The sequence below is a fragment of the Rousettus aegyptiacus genome, unplaced genomic scaffold (assembly GCF_014176215.1).
Source record: "Rousettus aegyptiacus isolate mRouAeg1 unplaced genomic scaffold, mRouAeg1.p scaffold_m13_p_5, whole genome shotgun sequence".
In the NCBI taxonomy this organism is placed as follows: Eukaryota; Metazoa; Chordata; class Mammalia; order Chiroptera; family Pteropodidae; genus Rousettus; species Rousettus aegyptiacus.
The window spans coordinates 77,316,990-77,337,791 of NW_023416308.1; the positions used below are offsets into that span (position 1 = coordinate 77,316,990).

Sequence of the window (20,802 nt, forward strand, 5' to 3'; positions counted from 1 at the left end):
GCCAACTTATTTTGTTTGCTTTTGATATAAATAGACCTTGATATAAACCATAAGGTAAGCAAGCTATAGGGAAATATTTGGGAGTTTTTATCTGTAAATGGGGGTAGGTCTCCCAATCAGCTTGTTTTGGTGAGGGCCCCTTGCCAAGTAATCTTGGCAGATAAAAACTGCAAATTTTTCAGTCTACACCTCCCCCCCTTCATCCGCATCTCAACCCATTAGCTTCAGGAAACCTAGATCCTCCCCACCACCTAAATTCTCACCTTGGGGTTGTCTGTACTAGTGGTTTTCGTGTGGCTCGGAAGGTGACAAAGGCTGTGACAGCAGAGAACAAGATCCAGATCACTAGGAACCTCCACCAGTGCAGCTTCACTGTGAAATAGAGGGGAACAACCCACATCTGAAAGAGCGTCACCATCTGAAACACAAACACAAGCACTTCAGCTCTAGCCAGCTCCCTCTGCAGCTCCATCCACAAATCCAGAGTGCATCTTATGTGTTCTATTTCCATCTGATCCTCTCTTATATTTCCAATTTTGGATAAAGGCATTCTCTAGGGATCTAAGTTAGATACCTGGGACCATGTTTGACACCGCTCTCTCACTCTTCACCCAACTGTTTATTGCATATATTCTTTCCTTTCCATTTGAGCTCTTGCTGTCCCTTGACTACAACAACTTCCTTGTATAGTCTCCCTGTATTTAGCATCTCCCCTTCCAATCTATCCTTCCTAAGAGTGGTATTGCTAACATAGTCAAATTCCCCACAAACTACTACTTCAAGAGTCACCTCTTACCACTCCCCATGCCTTTAGTCAGGCTATCTTAAACATCCTTCCCACCTGCCTTTCTACCTGATAATATCACATCTAAGACACATGAAGCCTTTCCAGGTAGAATGAGTTATGGCTTTCTAGCGTCCCCAAAGCATTTCCTTTTCCACCATTATTACCGTAATTATCTAGAGTATGAGGCTGGATTCAAATTAATTCTCTACCCGAATGTAAGCTACTTATGAGCAGTCAGTAGACCATATTCATCTGTTTTCTATGCCAGGAAACTGTCTGGTCCTGACAGGTCCAGATGACAGGTCCTCAATACATTTAGATAAATAAGAGAAAAGCAAGGCTAGAACCCTAAGAGGGAAGCACATTTCTGTTTTAAAGAGTATCTATTTCACTTTTCTCTCCAGATCTTTACCTCAGACTTGTTAGCTGAAGAGTTCCGAATGTATAAAACAGTCCTAAGTCAGAAGCTCGGGCCAGTCACCTTTCTTCTGCTCCCAAATGCCTTCTAATTAATTCCCCACCCTCCCAACTACTCAGCTTTCACTAGATATCACTTGTCTCAGGTGAGTAGAGGGTGCTAAAAAAAAAAATTAGCATTTAATGAAGGCTTTTTTCCTGATGTCATCAAACCAAAGAACATTAAAAAAAAGCGGGGGGAGCTATGGAGAGGAAAATGGTAGTTAATTTCCTGAAGTTCCATAGTATAGAAAACTTGAGAAAGTATTTACTCTTGGGGATTTCTAGATCGGCGCTGCCCAGTCAAAATATAATGTGAGGAGTGATGTCAGAAGCATGGCAGAGTGAGAGATGTCCCCAGACCTTTCGCCTAGAAACAAGCTGAACACCTAAAACTCATCAAATAACACCCAATCTGCACACAAATATGTCTCAGTGAGTGATCTGTGTATAAGAGCTACCAGAGGTCAGAACTGCTGGAGGAACAAAGAAGCTGCCTCTCACAGCTGGAGCTTCCTGCAAGAGGAGGAGCAGGGGAGAGGTTGTAGATAGTTCGCTGAACAGCCCCGCCTAAGAGATCTGTGAGCTCCACGCAGCGGCAGAGCCCACAGATCAGGGCAGAAAGCAAAGCGGAGACTAATAGCAAAGGAATAACAGCTGGTTCTTAGCAGCCACAGTTGCAGAGCGCACCCCCTCCCCCACTAACCCAGAGGACACACTTCCCCCATATCCTCCAAGACCAAGCACGGTGGAGCCCTAGGGTATTTGAGCAAACCCTACCAAAACTGTCACTAACAATGACAAGGACTGAGACCAAGGGGTAGCAATCGTGACTGAATCTTTATCAGCAAAAAACAAAGGCATTATGAAGTCTCAAAGCAGGGATCCGAGAGGCTTGGATGCCACCTACTGGACACCAAAAGGAAAACATCTTCTTAGCCACCGGCTAAGAGACCTCTCTATATAAGAAATCTTTCTGGGGGGAGGAAGGGGAGAAAAGCAGAATACACTCCCATTAATGCCGAGGCAGAGAAATAGTCCATTAAACACCATGAACAACCAAGATGACAAGGCAGTTCAGAAAGAAAGAGAAAAATCTCCAAATAAGCTTAAAGACATAGAAATATGCAACTTAAAAGACAGAGGATTTAGGACTGTACTTCTGAAAAAAACTCAAATGAGATCCAAAATAATTAATATCAACAATTTCAGGAGTTGAGAAAACAACTAGATCAGCAGAATGAGATTTTTAGCAAGGAGACTGAAACTCTCAAAAAGAATCAAATAGAACTTCTGGAGTTGAAGAACACACTGAAAGAGATGAATGAAACAGAAAGCTTGAGGGATCAAGTCGACCAAATGGAGCAAAGTGAAGACAGAAATCTAGAAATAAATCAGAAAGAAGAGGAGAAAACAAAGAATGAAAAATAATGAAAGAGCAATACAAGAACTAGTTGATACCATCAGGAGAGGAAACATAAGAATAATGGACATTTTCAAAGGGGAGGAAAAGGAGCAGGGATAAGAAAGCATTTTCAGACAAATAGCTGTTGAGAATTTCCCAAATCTAAGGAATGAGCTGGAGCTTGGTATTCAAGAAGTCAACAGAACACCCACTTATCTCAACCTAAAAAGGCCTTTTCCAAGACACATTATATTAAAATTATCAGAAATCAAAGACAAAAAAAGAAACCTCAAGGCAGCCAGGGAAAAGAAGATGGTAACATATAAAGGAAAACCCATCAGATTATCTTTGGACTTCTCAGCACAGACTTTACAAGCAAGAAAGGAGTGGAATCAAATATTCAAACTATTAAATGAAAGAAATTACCAGCCAAGAATAATGTATCCAGCAAAGCTCTCCTTTAGATATGATAAAGAAAAAAAGACCTTTCTAGACATACAAAAGTTGAGGGAATTCTCCACTACGAGGCCTACATTACAGGTAATACTGAAAGGGGTCAGCCTACCTAAAACAAAATGACAAAAAATACATAACTATGAGTAAGGCACCTAGCAGGCAGACAGAAGCAGAGTAGTGAAACCTTTATTAAGAACACGGCATTATAAGCTTAAATGATAAGAGAATTGCTACTCCAAGATAGAAATAAACATTCAGCTACATAGGGACAATTTGAGACAACAATAACAGAAATGGGGAGGAATCAAAGATCCAAAGGCAAATGGAGATAAGGTACATGCAGGAGAAAATGGACTACTGTATATATATAAAACTATCCTTTACATATTCTTAATGGTAACCACATGCCAAAGATCCAGAATTGAAGTACGTAACATAAAACAGTAAGGACCAGCAGGAAACCCACAAAACCCAACCAAATTAAAAACAAACAAACAAACAAACAAAAAAACAAAAAAACCCCAGAAACACAAGGATAAAGAAGCAATGGAAACATTGAGCTACCAGAAAGCAAAAGATAAAATGGCTATAGGAAATCCTCACATTTCAATAATCACCCTCAATGTAAATAGACTGAACTCACCAATAAAAGGCACAGAGTTGGAGAATGGATCAAAAAACAAAACCCAACCATATGCTGCCTCCAGGAGGCACATCTCAGCTCCAAAAACAAATAGACTCAACGTGAAAAGGTGGAAAATGATATTTCAAGCAAATGGCATTCAGAGAAAAGTGGGAATAGCTGTACTAATATTAGATGAAATAGACTTCAAACTAAAAAAAGTAAAGCGAGATACTGAGGGAACTTCATAATGATAAAGAGAATCATACACCAAGAAAACATAACACTTATTAATATTCATGTTCCCAATCAAGAGACCCCAAAATATATAAAGCAATTCCTAACAGAACTAAAGGGAGAAACAGACCAAAACACTATCATAGTAGGGGACCTAAATACCCCACTGTCAGAAATGGCCACATCATCCAAACAGAAAAATCAATAAAGAAATAACATCCTTAAATGACATGTTAGATCAACTGGACATAATTAACATTTATAGAGCATTTCATCCCAAAACAGCTGCTTATACAGTCTTCTCTAGGTTGCACAGAACATTCTCAAGGATTGACCACATACTGGGACACAAAGCTAGCCTCAACAATTATGACTGAAATCATACCAACCATATTATCTGATCATAATGCTTTGAAGCTGGAGGTCAACTGTAAAAACAAAGTGGGAAGAGCCACAAATACATGGGGATTAAACAACATGTTAGTGAAGAATGACTGGGTCATAGAAGAAATAAAAAGAGAGATCATGAGATACATAGAAATGAAAGATAATGATAGTACAACATCAAAACTTTTGGGACACAGCAAAAGTGGTCATACGAGGAAAGTTTATATCATTACGGGCCTATCTCAAAAAAATAAGAACAAGCCCAAATAAACAATCTAACACTTCATCTTAAAAAGCTAGAAAAAGAAGAATAAATGAAGCCTAAAATCAGCCGAAAAAAAAAGATATAATCAAAATTAGAGCAGAATTGAATGAAATTGAGAACAACAACAAAAAAAATAGAAAAAATAAATGCAACAAAGAGCTGGTTCTTTGAGAAGGTTAATAAAATTGAAACCCCCGGCTAGACTCACTAAAGAAAAAAGAGCATACAAGAACACTATGAAAAAGTACACAACACCAAATTTAATAACCTAGAAGAAAAGGTCAAGTTCTCAGAAATATACAACCTTCCTAGATTGAATCAAGAACTGGAAAATCTAAATAGACTAATTAGCAATATGGAAATTGAAATAAACATTAAAAACAAACCAAGAAGTAAAAGTATAGGACCAGATGGCTTCACTGATGAATTCTACCAAAGAGTCAAAGAAAATTTAATACCTATTCTCCTCAAACTCTTCCAAAAAATTGGAGGCAATACTTCCTAACTTGTTTTATGAGACCCATGTTACTGATACCAAAATCTGGTAAAGATAACACAAAAAAATAAAACTATACAGCAATATCTCTCATGAACACAGATACAAAAATTCTAAATAATATACCAATGAACCAAATACAACAACATATTAAAAACATTATACATCATGATCAAGTGGGCTTCATCCGAGGGGCACAGGGTGTATCGATAAATGTGATACAACACATAAACAAAATAAATAAGAATCATATGATCACATCAACAGACGCAGAAAAAGTTGAAAACCACATGACTAACATTTCTATGTGGAATATAAACCTAAAAGCAACAAACAAACATGACAGAGACTCATGGACAGTAGACACGGACATGGACATGGACAGAGACTCATGGACATATATTTTATACTTATAGTAGAGACTAGTCACATTTCAAGTGCTCAAGAGCTACATGGGACTGGTGGCTACTATATTGGATAGTGTGGCTTAGAGCAGTTTTTTAGTGTCCAGTTGTCTGTAGCTACTACTGTCTTATAGACTGTTCTGGGAAGTTTAAAAAGCCTTAGTTTTTTAGTGTTATTTTACAGATGAAAAGAGAGCAAGAGACAGCAGAAAGAGAATGCTGAGTAGAGACACTCTGTTTTAGAGTTTCCAGTTCTGTGTGAGCACTGGTGCTGGCTGCTTGCTGGTCAGTGAACAATGTAGCCTCAGTACCAATTCCACTGTATAGGAATCTCCAATTGATTCTGTAAAGGAAGCATTCTAAAATATTCTGCCTTACATAAAAAATGTGGAAGCACTAAGATGTAGTAACAAACAGATACCCAAATAAGGCTCAGGTGACATTCTAGGAGATATTGGGGATATGGGGAGGAGATAAGGAAAAGACATCACAACGAACAACTGCAGATTATCTAAACTAGGGGAAGAAAATAACCAGAATCAGGATATTAAAGAGGGCAGAGGTGGTAGAAAGGAGGGCTGTAGGGTCTTTATCCTTCACATTGTTTAATGGGCTCATGGGGATGTTTATAAAACAGTAGGCCCAGAGACTAGAGAAGAATTAAATCACACGGTCTGGTCATATTATCCTCTTGATAAAGAACAGGAATTCCTGATCTCCTTCCAGCTTTCCCAAAAACTTGGCTGTTGCAAAAAACAATCAGCCTGATCTCCTTCCAGCTTTCCCAAAAACTTGGCTGTTGCAAAAAACAATCAGCCTGCCCTAATGGCCTCTTTCTCACTTCCCATCAATCATTAACAGCTTGTTCTGAGGGGTGCTAATTAAGATAATTTTCTCTGCATGAGCTGCAGCTCTGCATATTCTGGGTGCAGCAAGAGGCAAAGGAATTGGATTCTAGTCTGGCTTGGACAAAAAGACATTATTAGAAGTCTAGACATTAATATAAAATGAATGAAAAATCTTGCCTTGTTTTATAACTTTCAGGCTTGAAACTTTAAGGGTGTAAAGCTACTCAACCCTGACACCATGAAAGAAAGAAAGGGAGAAAAAAGAAAATGAAAGAAAAGGAAAGAGAAGGAAGGCAGGCAGGCAGGAATGAATGAATTTAGGGGCAGGATTAGGTTCTTTGAAACCAGAGGGCCCAGGAGACCTGGATCCTATGTTCTGTTCTGCCTCCAATTCATTGAGTCACCCCAAGAAGGTCCTCCCTTCTTGAAGGAAGAGTTTGACTTGATTTTTCAAACCACTTCAAGTCTAATACTGTAAGGTTCTGTTAAGCAGCCTTGTATCTTAGAATTTCTGGGAGAGCACTTCACTTGTTCATCCATCAAGTATTTACTTGGCATTTAATGGGAAGAGGAATGAAGAAATACATGACCCCTTGTCCTCAAGGAGCTAATAGTCTAGCAGTCTAGGTTTAACAAATTAAACCCTATTTTAAATATTATATTAATCTTTAGACCCTTCAAAACGAAATCCAAATAGAAATCATTAAAGAACAAATGAACAAAGTGCAATGATATAGTGAAATGACCAGAGATTTTAAAAATTAAAGAGATCTAGGTATGAATCCCAATACAGCTATTTACTGTGCTACCTTAGGTAAGTCACTTAACCCTGATAACCTCAGTTTTATAAACTGTAAAATGGGGTTAACAACATTTATCCTCAAAAGATTGTATGGATTAAACAAGCTCACATATGGAAAGCTCTTTGAGCAATGGCTAACAGGGTAATCATTCAATATAAGTAATATAATAAATATAAGTATTCAATATAATAGCTCTTATATTTAAATAGAAGTAATATACATAAAACGACAAGAACAATGCAGAATTCATTGTAACTATTCAGTAAATGAGAACTCTTTTTATGGCTTCACATGATCAAAATGGCATAGTCACATATACAAGGGAACAAATACTGCAATGAGGCAACAAAACTAATCGATATATTAAAAGTGGTGAGGTTATTACAGCAATTTCATTATAATGTTTGATTTTTTTTTTTTCCAGGAAAAATGATCAAAAAACACAAACCAAAGATTTGAGGCTATTTTCAGATATCTAGGCATTCTCCATTAGGGAGGCTTGTAAGTCAGATTCTATTCTGGGCCTAGAAACCAGATGCTGAAGTGACAGTCCAGTGCCTGACCAAGGGAAGGGCAGAGGGGCCAAGTGAGCAGAATAGTTTACCGTGCGAAAAATGGTTAAGTTACAATGTTGCCTGGTTAATTTCTTTATTTGTTTCTACTGCAGTATTTTTTGGCATTTTGCTTAATAAAAAAGTTGAAGCTTCTTCATTAAGAATGGCATTTTTAATGACTAGCTTGGCAATAAGTGGCTGAAAGTTAGTCAAGATTCTCAGAACAGCGGGGACTCTAAAAGTTAGTCAAGATTCTCAGAACAGCGGGGACTCTAGTGCCATCTGATGGCAACACTTTATGCAGACACATTTGGTCCAACGGTTTGCTCTGGAACTTGGGCCTGATGCTATGGAAGACACAAAACACTAGAAAGCTTTGGCCATAACTTCTCTTCCAGGATATGGGGTGATGAGACATAAACACATGAATTGGGCAGCCATGAAAAACAACTAGTACTGACATGAGAGTTCAGAGGAGAGACGTAGTCATGTGGGCGGCAGCTGTCAGGGAAGAGTGCCTGGAAGAGGCAGAGCTCTGGCTGGGATGCTTGGATTCGGCCAGGTAAAGGGAAAAGTGAAAGCCAATCATCCTTCTTTTCCTAAATCTGCAAATACAAACTTGAAATAAAGACTGGCCCAAAACCGACTCACTGATTCATTCAACAAACATTTGCTGAGGGATAATCACAGCTTCTCAGATCTGGAAGATAAAATCAGCAATATCTCACTTATCTCTCCAAAATGCTATATAGGTGAGATGATGATGTTAGATGCTAACAATAAGAACTAGCCCATATTTAAGTGGATTGTCTACAAGTTTCTGAGATGAAAAGTCAGAAAAGAGCTCCCAGATGACCTCCTTCCCTGGGCACGAGCTGCCTTGCCAGTCTGCTTATGCTTGGTAATTCTGTCCTGCAAGATTCTTATCACTTCTGTTTCTCCCTATGTTGTGGGGGCAGGGATCATCCACCATACTTGGCTGAAAAGAAATATTGGGGAGGAAATGAAAATTACATGTACAGATAGTAGAGCAAAGCAAGAAACTCATAACTAGAACCAGCTTGAAAAAAATGTTGATTAGAGGTCAACTGGAGGAAGGTATCTGGGATACGCTCCACAGCTCTGGTCAATATTTTCATAAATGATTTGGATGAAAATACATAGGATCTGCTCACCAAATTGTGGATATAGCACAAAATGTGGGAGGCAAGAAAGAGCAAGGCAGTGAACAGGGAAAACAGAAGGTCAAAAAGAAAAAAGCCTGTTTCTAGAATTCTTCTAACTCTAACATTCTATGAGCTAATAAGCTGAAATGAAGAACCAAAACTATATGATGAAACCTAACCAACTACCTAAGTATAGGATGAGGAAGGAATGGCTTAATAGTAGCACATGCCAAACATATCTAGGGGTTTCAGTTGACCACAAATTGCCAAGGAATATATGCCAGCAGGGCCACTACCAAAAAAACCCAAAGCAACTTCATACTACTTAACTAGAAATTGACTCATAAAGGAGGCAGCAGTTCCACTGTTCTCTGTTCTGTCAAAGTATCCTTGGGGCCCTGGGATAAGGTCTTAGGACCACACTATACAAAGAACACTCACAAATAAGCATGGCCAGGGAACATCCAGGATTACAAAGGGTCTGGAAATCAAATCACATAAGGAACAGCTGAAGGTACTGGGAAATTAAGCCTGGAGAAAACTACAGGAAGGCATGGTGGTTGTCTTCAGTTATCCGAAGATCATCCAGAGCCCTAGTAAGCAGATACATATCCATGTAGTTTCAATGACCTATTAAGACCCCACACATAAAAACAATAAAAAAAACTTGGTTGGCAGTTCCTTCCTAACACAGCCCTGGCAAATGGTCAACTTTACCACATGAGCCAGGTCAATCCATTGCTAATAAATGTGCTAGATCAGTGATCTCCAACCTTTCTGGCACCAGGGACCAGTGCTCCTATCATCTAATGCCTGATGATCTAAGGTGGAGCTGAAGCAGTGATGCTAGCGCTGGGGAGCGGCTGCAAATACAGATGAAGCTTTGCTTGCTGGCCTGCTGCTCACCTCCTGCTGTGTGGTCTGGTTCCTAAAAGTCAATGGCCCGAGAGCTCAGGACCCCTGTGCTAGATAATTCTTGACTCAAAAATCTGCCTCTGTATCATCATCCCTTTTCCTTCTGTCTCTGGGTTTAACTCTTGTCCTTCAGAGAGACACCGAATAAATTTATTCTGTTTCTTGTGACTACTTCTTAACACCCAAAATTATGTATTTTTTTTCCCCAAGTTTTCTTCTCTTTAGGCAAAAGAGTCAGTCAAGCAGTCATTTAACAAACATTTATTGAACACTTACTGGCCACATGCTAAGGACTGTGGAATTCAGAGATAAAAAAGACAAAACCTCCTCAAGACCTTAAGTCTCCTGAGAAGAAACAACTATAAAACACAGTACGATAAGTGCTATAATGGAGTAAGCCCTAGTGGCCAAGAAAGTAGAGGAGAGGTGCTTCATTCAACATGAAGGATCCAAGGATCTCAAAAAAAAAGCAGCCTTTCATCTGTCCTGATGGTCTACTAGATGTAGGTAGAGAAAGGCATCATGATGAGTGTTCAGGATAAGGGAACATGGTATGTTTGAGAAAGTACAACTAGTATTTGAGGAAGGTGTGAAATGAGCTTACACAGGCAGGTAAGATTCTTTGGAGGAGGGGGCTAATGTCTGCATCGTATAAGTCTTTATCATATTGTAAGAAGAAAAAAAATTTTTTTTTCCTCACAGAAAGTGGATTATAACCCTTTACCATCTTAGTCAACATTCTCTAGCCACATTCTAGTAACTCCCTGAAGGCTACTTACTCTCAGTCTGAGAAAAATCTATAGTACTTTAAAGATTTCCAAGTAGATTTTGCCACTCATCCATTCCAGGAGGGAATAGTAGTTCAGGGAACAGAAGTTTGAAAAGATGCTATATTTGGTAAGAGAGAAAGATGATGAAAGCTTCTCCTTGGAGATATTTCAAAATAGGAGAGATACTTTCTCAGGCATAAACTTATTCCTTCCCCTAATATCCCTGAGGGAGCTAAGGAGTGAGTAATATTAGGCTCTCTGAACAGATGATGAAAACTGAGGTATAGAGAAGCCAAAAAGTAAGTTTGGCCTGGGCTATGTTTCTAATCTAGATTTTGTTTCCCAAGTCCTGCCTCACTGAGTTTGCAGGGAAACTCTGGAAACACTGAGGAAGCAAAATGATGTATAGAATAAAAAAGGTTGTTATGAAAAATTTCTGAAATCCAAGGGAAGAACTTAGGCAAAAGTTAATAAAGAAGGAGGGGGGTGAGGGAGGGTATAAACAGAAATGACCATGGCAGAAACTGACAATTATCTGAAGCTTTTGAGAAAACTTCAAGAAATGGAAAGGGCTCTAAGGAAAGAGGCCCTAACCAAGAATCAGATTTTGGTTCTTTGTTTAGCTCTCCAACTCAATGGTCATGTGCTCCTGGCAAATCACTTCGGGATTCTGCATTTTGGTCTACTAACCTGAAAAAGGGAGATAAATTCTTATCTTGACCATCTTACAAAGCAGTTGTGAGATTCCAGTGAAACAGCAGATGAGAAAAACATTTTTTAAAAATACCAACAAATTGAAACTATAAGCAGTTTAAGGTATTATTGAAAAGATATTTAAATACAGAAAGCAATGGAACTCCTAAGTTATAGAGAAAAGTTTGATACCTTTCATAGTGAAACCAGAAGGTTGGCATACTTGCTCATTATCAGTGGCTGGCAACATCTATGCTGCCCTAGATCTTAGAGTCTAGGACAGTGTTTCTCATCAGGGATGAATTACCTACCCAGGTAACATTTGGCAATGGCTGGAGACACTTTGGGCTGTCACAATTGTGGGAAGGGGTGCTACTGGCATCTAGTAAGTAGAAGCAAGGGATGCTGCTTAACATTCTACAATGATTGAGACAATCCCCTACAAAAATAAAGAATCATCTGGCCCAAAATGTTCATAGTCTCCCTACTGAGAAACCTTGTCTAAGAGAACAGAGCCAGTGTTTTGCAACACAGTGGTTATGGGTGCCAACTGAAAGCCTGGGCCACCAACCAGCACTAGTGAATAGAAGATTTCATTCAGTTTTGAAAGAAACAGAGCCTTATCAATAGTGTCCATCATTTCTTGGCATGTCATAGAAGTTTTTTTTTTTTTTTTTTTTAAAGCTCTGATAGTTAATCTCGAACAGTTCATGTTTCTCAACAGCAATCCCAGAGGCTCTCCTTTACATAACATTCTCTGGGGAACTGTTTTGTTTTGATTCTTTTTTATTTTCATTCTGCACCCAGGCATTTTAATATGTTTAATATGTATATTTTTGTTTGTATCTTTTCTTAGAAACTATTTTTTGTGCATGTATTCTGATTTAATTGGCACTGTTATATATCTTTCTATTTGTTATTTTCCCCACTCAGTACAGTAGTTCTCCTTTGACCACAATTTCACTTTTCATGGTTTCAGCTACCCATGGGTCAAACTCAGTCCAAAAATATTAAATGAAAAATTCCAGAAATAAACGATCCATAAATTTTAAATTGTGCACTTTTCTGAGTAGCGTGATTGTAGGATTTACTTTGTATAGCCTAGATATTTACTGTCAGTTTTAATCATTACTAATCTCCCACTCTGTTATTAGTTAACTTTGCCCATGGTATCCTTTATAGAATAAAAAACCTTATTACGATACAATTTACCAAATCTTTATTTATTTTTCTACATATTTTTACTACCTTCATAATTTTGTTTCTTCTAATTAGATCTTTAATCTATCTAACTGAGATTAGTTAACTTTGCCCATGGTATCCTTTAAAGAATAAAAAACCTTATTATGATCACTAAGTGATCAACGAGCAGGTAGCATACATAGGGTAGATAAGCTGGACAAAGGGATGGTTCACACGACAGAGCTATAAATCACTAAAGAATGTCTGCTAATTGAACAAATACATAGATATCATGGAAGAGTGGGGAAAGCATGGGAGCCATATGCACTGGGTGTGAATCCTGACTCTGCTAATCAGTGGTTGAGTGGAGCTCAGTTAATCTCTTTGAGCCTCAATTTCTTGATCTATACAATTGCAAAAATAATACTGCCTACCTCACGGCAAAATATGTGGTATGTTATAAAGCACTCAATAAATGGCAGCTGGTGTTATTAATTACGTTTATGTAATAGTGAAATTTATAAATTAGCAATGTCCCAACTATGTTTCTGCTCTGCTTCTCCTCCACCTTTAACCTAGAATAGATTTGAGGGTGAGGGATCCCCACGAATTAGAAAACTGAAGGCTATAGCAAGTACCTAAAATCTCTCTAGGCAGGTGGGTCATCCAAATATAACAGTAAATAATAGAATCCTCACTCCACAGAATAGTCCACAAATCTAGTCTATAAAAATCTCTATACCAATTCTATAAATAAAATCATATGGCAAACTGGGAAAGATATCTGTAGTATGTATGTCAAAGGCTTATTCCTAACATACAAAGTGCTCTTATAAATCAATAAGACACATTCCAAAAGAATCCTAAGCAAGGAAAGAAAATGTGTGACCAAATATACCACATAGCTTGGCTGTGAATAAGATCTGCATGTCAAAATAATGTAAATAAGGAATAATTATCAAATAAAAATTGGGAGGAGGAAAATGTCTATGTCAGGGGTATAGGTGTAACAGTATAAGATAATTACATAACAATTAAAAGTAAAATTACAGTCTATGGCCATGCCACCCTGAACGTGCTCAATCTTGTCTCATCTTGGAAGCTAAGCAGGATCGTGCCTGGTTAGTACTTGGATGGGAGACCACCTAAGAATACGAAGTGCTATAGGCGTTAAAAGATAAAAAAAAAGTTTTTAAATAAATAAGTAAAATCATATATTTAATATCATATTATTTAAAAATACAGAGGTCAGTATCAGAAAACAACTAAAAAAGTTAAAAGTGGTCGCCGATGAAGTAAGAATCAGGAATGGATAGAGTTAAGGCAGAGGACTGATGTGTTCTGCTTTATAAGCCTTGCAGGACTATCTGACTTTTAAAATATAATATGTATTACCATGATAAACAGCAAATACGGAAACTAATCAGTGATATGAACACCTGACAAAAGAAATCAAATGATGAAAATATGTTCAACCTCACTAATTAAAGAAATGTTTTATAAATTAGATTAACAGAGATTAAAAAATACTGATGATTCCTTATCCTCTCTTTTAACACTGGATAACTGCACCTTTAACCTCTGTTGGCAGGATTGTTAACTGCCGTAACTTTTTAGAGGTCACTATAACAAGATCCACTAATAATTAAAATGTGTATATCTTCTCAACAGGCAATTGCATTTCTAGAAATTCATTGTAAAGAAATGCTTGCTTACCTATGCAAATTACATATGTAAGAAGTTTACCAAATCATTGCTCTAACTGTGGCAAACTATTAATTAACATGTGCCTATCAATAGACGTTAATTTAAAAAATCTCTTTAAAGGAATACTGTGCATTAGTAGTTTAAGAGAATGACATACATACTAATATGGATATCTGAGAGATAGTCTTAGGTGGAAAATACTGCAGGACCTAGTTAGTGGATGTCATAAACATCTAAAATTTTATAAATATTAAATATGGACAGAAAAAATCTGCAAGTGTAACGTTGTTAACAGTGGTTCTCTCTGGGCACTTTTGATTTCTATATCACATATTGTTTGAAATTTTTATAACGAGCATTTGTAATCAAAACAATAACAAAATAAAAACAACAACAACAAAAAACCTTAGAGGTCTCTAGACAGGTCAGCTTTGTCCTCTAAGAACAAGATACGCCCTCACCTCTCAGTAATTCAATGATACAGATGTTAGAGCTGAGAGGCAGGACTTAGAATGAGTTCAGCCAATCATTCCATAAAAATCACCAAAAAAACCCTCCACAACATCCCTGATGGAGTTGTCTAGTCCCTAGTAAAACATAGCTTGTGATGGGAAGAGCATTTGGTTCTAAGACAGTTTATTCCATTGTGGAAAAGCTTTCATTGTAGAAAATTTCTTTATAATACTTAGCTGAAATTTGTATTCTTAAAACTCATCCCTAGCTTTAATTTGAGCCTTTGGGGTTATGTAAAATAACGATCATGAAAAAATATTTAAGAGCTTGAAGAGACTTTAGCAACCATGTAGTCTCAAACCCTCCCTTTAAAAATGAACCATGAGGATGGGGAAGGAAAGATCTAAGGGAAGAAGTAATTTGTCTAAGGTCCATTGCTAATTAGCAGTGGTGTTAGAAACAGATCATCTAATTTCCACTTCAAAGCTTTTTAAACTACACCAAAGTTCTGATCTTCAGAAAAAAGAAGGTAACACTTCCTAACACATTCTATGTGGCCAACATCACTCTGATACCAAAGCAAGACAAACAAGAAAACTGCAGACCAAAATCCCTTATGAATACAGAGCAAAAATCCTCAACAAAATACTAGCAAACTGAATCCAGGAGAATATTAAAAGAATTATACACCATGACTTAGTAGGATTTATTCCAGGAATGTACCACATGATCATCTCAACGATGTAGAAAAAGCATTTGAGAAATCCAACACACCTATTTGTAATAAAAACACTCAACAAACTAGAAATAGAAGGAAACTTTCTCAACATAAAAAATGGCATTTATGAAATACCCACAGCTAACATATTTAAAAACTGAAAGCTTTCCCAAGATCAGGAAAAAGGCAGTGGTGCCCATTTCACCAATACTATTGAGAAAAAGAGTAAGGATAGGGAAAATACAAAATGGTTCACTTTAAACAAACTGCTAAACTATTAACATTATGAAGACTGAGGCATGAGGAAACAATTTTTTTCATTGTATTAACTAGCCTAGGAACTTTAATTTTTGAACTTTCCAGTCCTGTATCACTTATTTACCTGCAGATAATGTTCTAACTACACCTAAAGGACTCAGGATGTGACCAAACTTCTTGGCACCCGTTCAACACACAACCTGGCATCCATTTTCCAGATAGCCTGACATCTGGCTGATAACAGTCCAGATCAGCTTTTAGAGCCAAGAATAAAGGACTGGTTATTCTCAAGAATGTGTTTTATTATAAGAACGCTGAACTTTTCTTTCTTCTTTGGAACAATTCTGGTTTTTTGTCTTGCTGTGTTTATAGTTTGCAAACTCTAAGACCCTTGAATAAATCTTTGTCATTTACTTCTACCAAAGCTTCAGACTTTTTGAGTTCATTCAACACTATTCAACACTGTACTGGAAGTTTTAGCCACAGCAATTAGGCAAGAAAAGGAAATAAAAGTTGGATGGAACTGAAAAAAAAAAGATGTAAAACAGAACACATGAGTTCTGTTATGTCTTTCTGTTATAGAAAATACTAAATAATCCACAAAAAAAGCTATTATAGTTAATAAATAAATTCAGCAAAGTTGTCAGACAAAATCAACACAGAAAAATCAGTTGTATTTCCAAACAGTAACAATGAACAATCCAAAAAAAAAAATTAAGAAAATAATTCCATTTACAATAGCATCAATGAGAGTACTTAGGAATAACTTTAACCAAGGAGATACAAGACTTGTCCACTGGAAACTACAAATGTTTAATTCGTGAAAGAAATTAAAGAGGACCTAAGCAAATGAAAGGACAACGCATGTTCATGAATGTAAAGATTAATACTGTTAAGATGGCAATACTCCCCAAAGTAATCTACAGATTCAGTGTAATCCTTATCGAAATTACAACTGCTGTTCTCCCCCGACCCAGAAATTGAAAAGCTGAAAAATTAATACAGAATTGTAAGGGATCCAGAATAGCCAAGACAATCCTGAAAAAGAACAAATTTAAAGAACTCACAGTTCTCAATTTCAGAACTTACTATTCTGTTATACTAATCAAAAGCATGGTACTATGCATAGACAGAGTTCAATGGGACAAAACTGAAAGTATACAGTTCAGTGGAACAAAATTGAAAGTACAAAAAGTAAATCATGCATTGTCTATGGTCAATTGATTTTTGATAAGAATGCCAAGACCATTCAATCAATGGAGAAAGAAGTTGCCACAACAGACGGTGCCAGAACAACTGGAAATCCACGTGCAAAAGGATAACGTTAGACCCTTAACTCACACGATTTACAAAAAATTAACTCAAAATGGACCAAAGACCTAAATGTAGGAAATAAAAGTATAAAAATTTTCAAAGAAAACGTAGAGGTAAAACCTAATAAACTTGGATTTGACAATGGATTCTCAAATATGACACTAAAAGCACAAGCAACAAAAGAGAAAATATGTTTAAGGGAATTTGCAACAAGTAGTAAATAAACCATAGAGATCTAATGCACAGTACAGTTGCCCTTTGAACATCTTGGGCTTGAACTGCGTAGGCCCACTTATATGTGGATTGTTTCCAATAAATATACAGTTGGCTCTCTGTATCCCTGGGTTTCCCATTTACAGATTCTATCCAGTTATGGGAATCCATTGATTCAGAGGGCCAATTGTATACATTGTTCCAAGCCATTTTATATATAGGACATGAGATCACAGATTTTGGTATCAGGGGCGGGGGGCGGGGGCAGGTAAGGGAGGGGTTCCTAAAATGAATCCCCCAAAATACTAAAGAATGACTGAAGTTTTGGAGGAGTCAAAAGTTATATACAAATTTTTGACTTCCCGGGGGTTGATTCCCCTAACCCCCACGTTGTTTGAGAGTCAGGTCAACTGTATAACAAATATAGAAAACAATACTGTGCTATAATCATCAAACTTGCTAAGAGACTAGAACTTAATTACTCCAATCAGTAAAAAGAAAGTATAGTTATGTAATGAAATAGAGGTGCTAAATATTGCTACAATGGCAATCATATTACAATATGTAAATATAGCCAATTAACATGTCGTACACCTTATATTTACACAATGTTATATGGCAAATATATTCAATAAAAAAGATAAACTGGACTTCAAACTGAAAAATGTATATGTATCAAAAATACTATTAAGAAAGTAAAAAAGCAACTCACAGAATGAGAAATATTTATAAATCATATATCTAATGATGGTCTATAATCCAGACTATATATAGAACTCTTACAACATAACAACAAAACAATCAAACAAAAACAATTTAAAAATGGGCATAAAATTTGAATATACATTTCTTCATGATAGATAAACACATCAAATAATGTTCAACATTATTCATTAGTCATTAGGGAAATATGAAACAAAATCACACTGAGATAACACTTTTTCATGACCACTAGAGTGGCTATAATAAAAAAAAGAAAAAAAGAAAGAAAAAGAAAAATAACAAGCATTGGTGAGAATGTGGAGAAATTGGAACCCAACACATTGGGGGTTAGGATGTAAAATGGTGCAACTGCTATGGAAAACCAAATGGCAGTTCCTCAGAAAGTTAAATATAGAGTTAAATATGACCCAGCAATTCTACTCCAGGTTATACTCGGAACTGAAAATAGGTGTTTAAATGAAAACTTATAATTAATGTTCACAGCAGACCTATTCACAATAGCCCAAAGGTAGAAGCAACCCAAATATCCATCAAACTGATGAACAGATAAACAAAATGTGGTATATCCATCCAATGAAATATTATCCAACCATAAAAAGGAATGAAATACTAATAGATACTGCAACATATATGAACCTTGAAAACATTATGCTATGTGAAAGAAGCCAGACACAAAAGGTCACATATTGCATGATTCCATTTATATGAATATTCGGAACAGGCAAATACATAGAAAGCAGATTAGTGACTGCCAGGGTCTGTTGGGAAATGGGGAGTAACTGCTTAATGGGTGTCACATTTCCTTTTAGGGTAATGAAAATGTTCTAAAACTAAGCAGTAGAGATAGTTGCACAACACTATGGATATGTTAAAAACCACTGAATTGTTTACTTTAAAATGGTTAAAATAGTGAATTTTGTTGTGGGATATTGTCCTCAATAAAAATAAAATTTTATTCTTCTTCTACATAAAATAAGTACCTGAAGACATTTTTATGTCTTGAGTTTTTTCTCTTAGGAGTGGGAGTAACAATAGTTACTAACATTAGCTTTAGAGTTTTCAAAAAACTTTGTGATATAACCTTATATAATCTTCACAATCCATGAGATAGATACTATCACTTAGAGAAAAGAAAAATTGAGCTCAGAGATTATGAATAAAATCATATAGCTAGAAAAGGAAAGAGCTGGCTAATCAAGTCAGATTGGTCTAACTCTATTGTATTTTACCACCTACAAGCAAATGGCTCCAGCTTCTGATAAGCTTGAAGAAGGACAAGAGATGCGATTGTGTATAGGGATCTGGGCAATTTTTCTTCTTCCAAAGTTAGTATTTTAAGTAAAGCAGTAAAAATATTCATTGTGCACAAGTTAATAAAAGTGTTAACAAAACCAATATAGATCACTATTGTATAACAGCGGCATAAAAAAGAACATTAAAGATTTTCTTTTCCAATTTTCTAAAGATATGGGGTTGTTTCTCATTACAGTATACGCCATATTAGCATGTCCTCTTACCAGTGAAGTCCAGCATAATGTTTACAGGGCATGGCAGTAAGGTAAGGAGAATGTGTATGTTCCTTATACAACTAGCCCAATTAAGTTACAGCCACATTTCCTATTAAGGATTAACTCATGAATGACACATCAGTGATTTTCAAACACACTGATGGGTCCTACAGAGGTTCCTAGAGGAAGCAGAGGGGTTAGTATTATCTAACCCTGTATCAAGCAGAGCAGTCTCTTAAAGCTGTTTTCTACATGGGGGGTGTTTCCTTAAGATACAGTCTGAAAAGAGATTCCACAGCTTAAAAAGAGAGTACTTACTGAAAACCACTGCGGTACATTCGTGTTCTCATTCCTTTAAAGTAGGTTTTTAAAAAATCTGTGCAGATTAGTCAACATTATATAAGACTACTTCTAAATACAAGCAAAGAAATTCCAAGGGTCTCCCTTTACACTTGGTTTATTTGTTTTCTTAATTGACTAGGCTCCATTAAACCATCCTGGTAATCCCCATTTTACAGAGCAGGTGCTATAACCACACACTGTGAAACAAAAGACTTGCCTCAGATGACAGGGTCCAGACATGAAGCCTCACTCCCTGCAGGTAGCTTAGTCCGCTGTACAGTGCCTAGCTCACAAAGCCTTGGTGCCATGTGGTCTTTCCATGCACTGTGACCTGAAGATACAGATGTCTCTCCTTGTGGTACGTGCCAAACTTGAGCTGGCTACAGGCCAGTAATGTTTGGAACTGGTGCTGGCTCAAGGTCAAAGACTGGCCTCTCTTCCTCCTATACTCCAGATTATCACTTGGTGGAAAACCCTTTCCAGATGCAACATATGGTATAGTAGAATTTATGAAATATGAAACGAATGACCTGTGTTAAAATCTTGGCTTTATCTACTAATATCCTCCTTCATGCCTCCACCCTCTGGGCCTCAGTTTATTCACTGTACTTTCTTCACAGACTATTAGGAAGACCAAATAAGATAGTGCAGCCGGTTTCTGTCTGTGAGCTACAGACCCCTGAGCATCTTTGGCCATATTACAAGAGGCCTGAAAAAGCATACACTAGAGAAAAAGAATCATTTAGGGATTAAGACTGAAAACCTTGGAGTAAAATGGTCTGGATTCAAATAATGGTTTTACCACTGGAGCAAGTTACTTAGTCCACCTATGTCTCAGTTCCTTACTTGTCATTAGAGAAAGCAGTACCTACTTCACTGGGTTATTGTGAGGAAGAGATGTCTTTATATGTAAAACGCTAAGAACCGTGACCGGAAGGCATAAGAAAACTCATCAAAGATTAGCTATTGTTACTATTATATGTGCTTATCATGTGGGTGTTCACCAAATTTTTTGTTAAAAAGGGCTGTTATACTTGAAAAGATGAAAGGCTTCTAAGATAATAGTTGTAAAAAGAATCTAGTATACAACCTGCCATGTCCTAACCCAGAGTACTTGAAC

The 20,802-nt window shown here is 36.9% G+C and overlaps 1 protein-coding gene across 3 annotated transcripts in view; it reads right to left on the reverse strand.

The window, feature by feature from the left end:
* Nucleotides 1-20,802, reverse strand: part of RNF121 (ring finger protein 121) — a 74,351-nt gene that overhangs the window by 13,586 nt on the left and 39,963 nt on the right. For all 3 annotated transcript variants that reach the window (XM_036220717.1, XM_036220719.1, XM_036220718.1), the window contains exon 4: nucleotides 264-418. In XM_036220717.1, coding sequence (XP_036076610.1) covers nucleotides 264-418 — 155 coding nt within the window. The remainder of the gene's footprint in view (nucleotides 1-263; nucleotides 419-20,802) is intronic.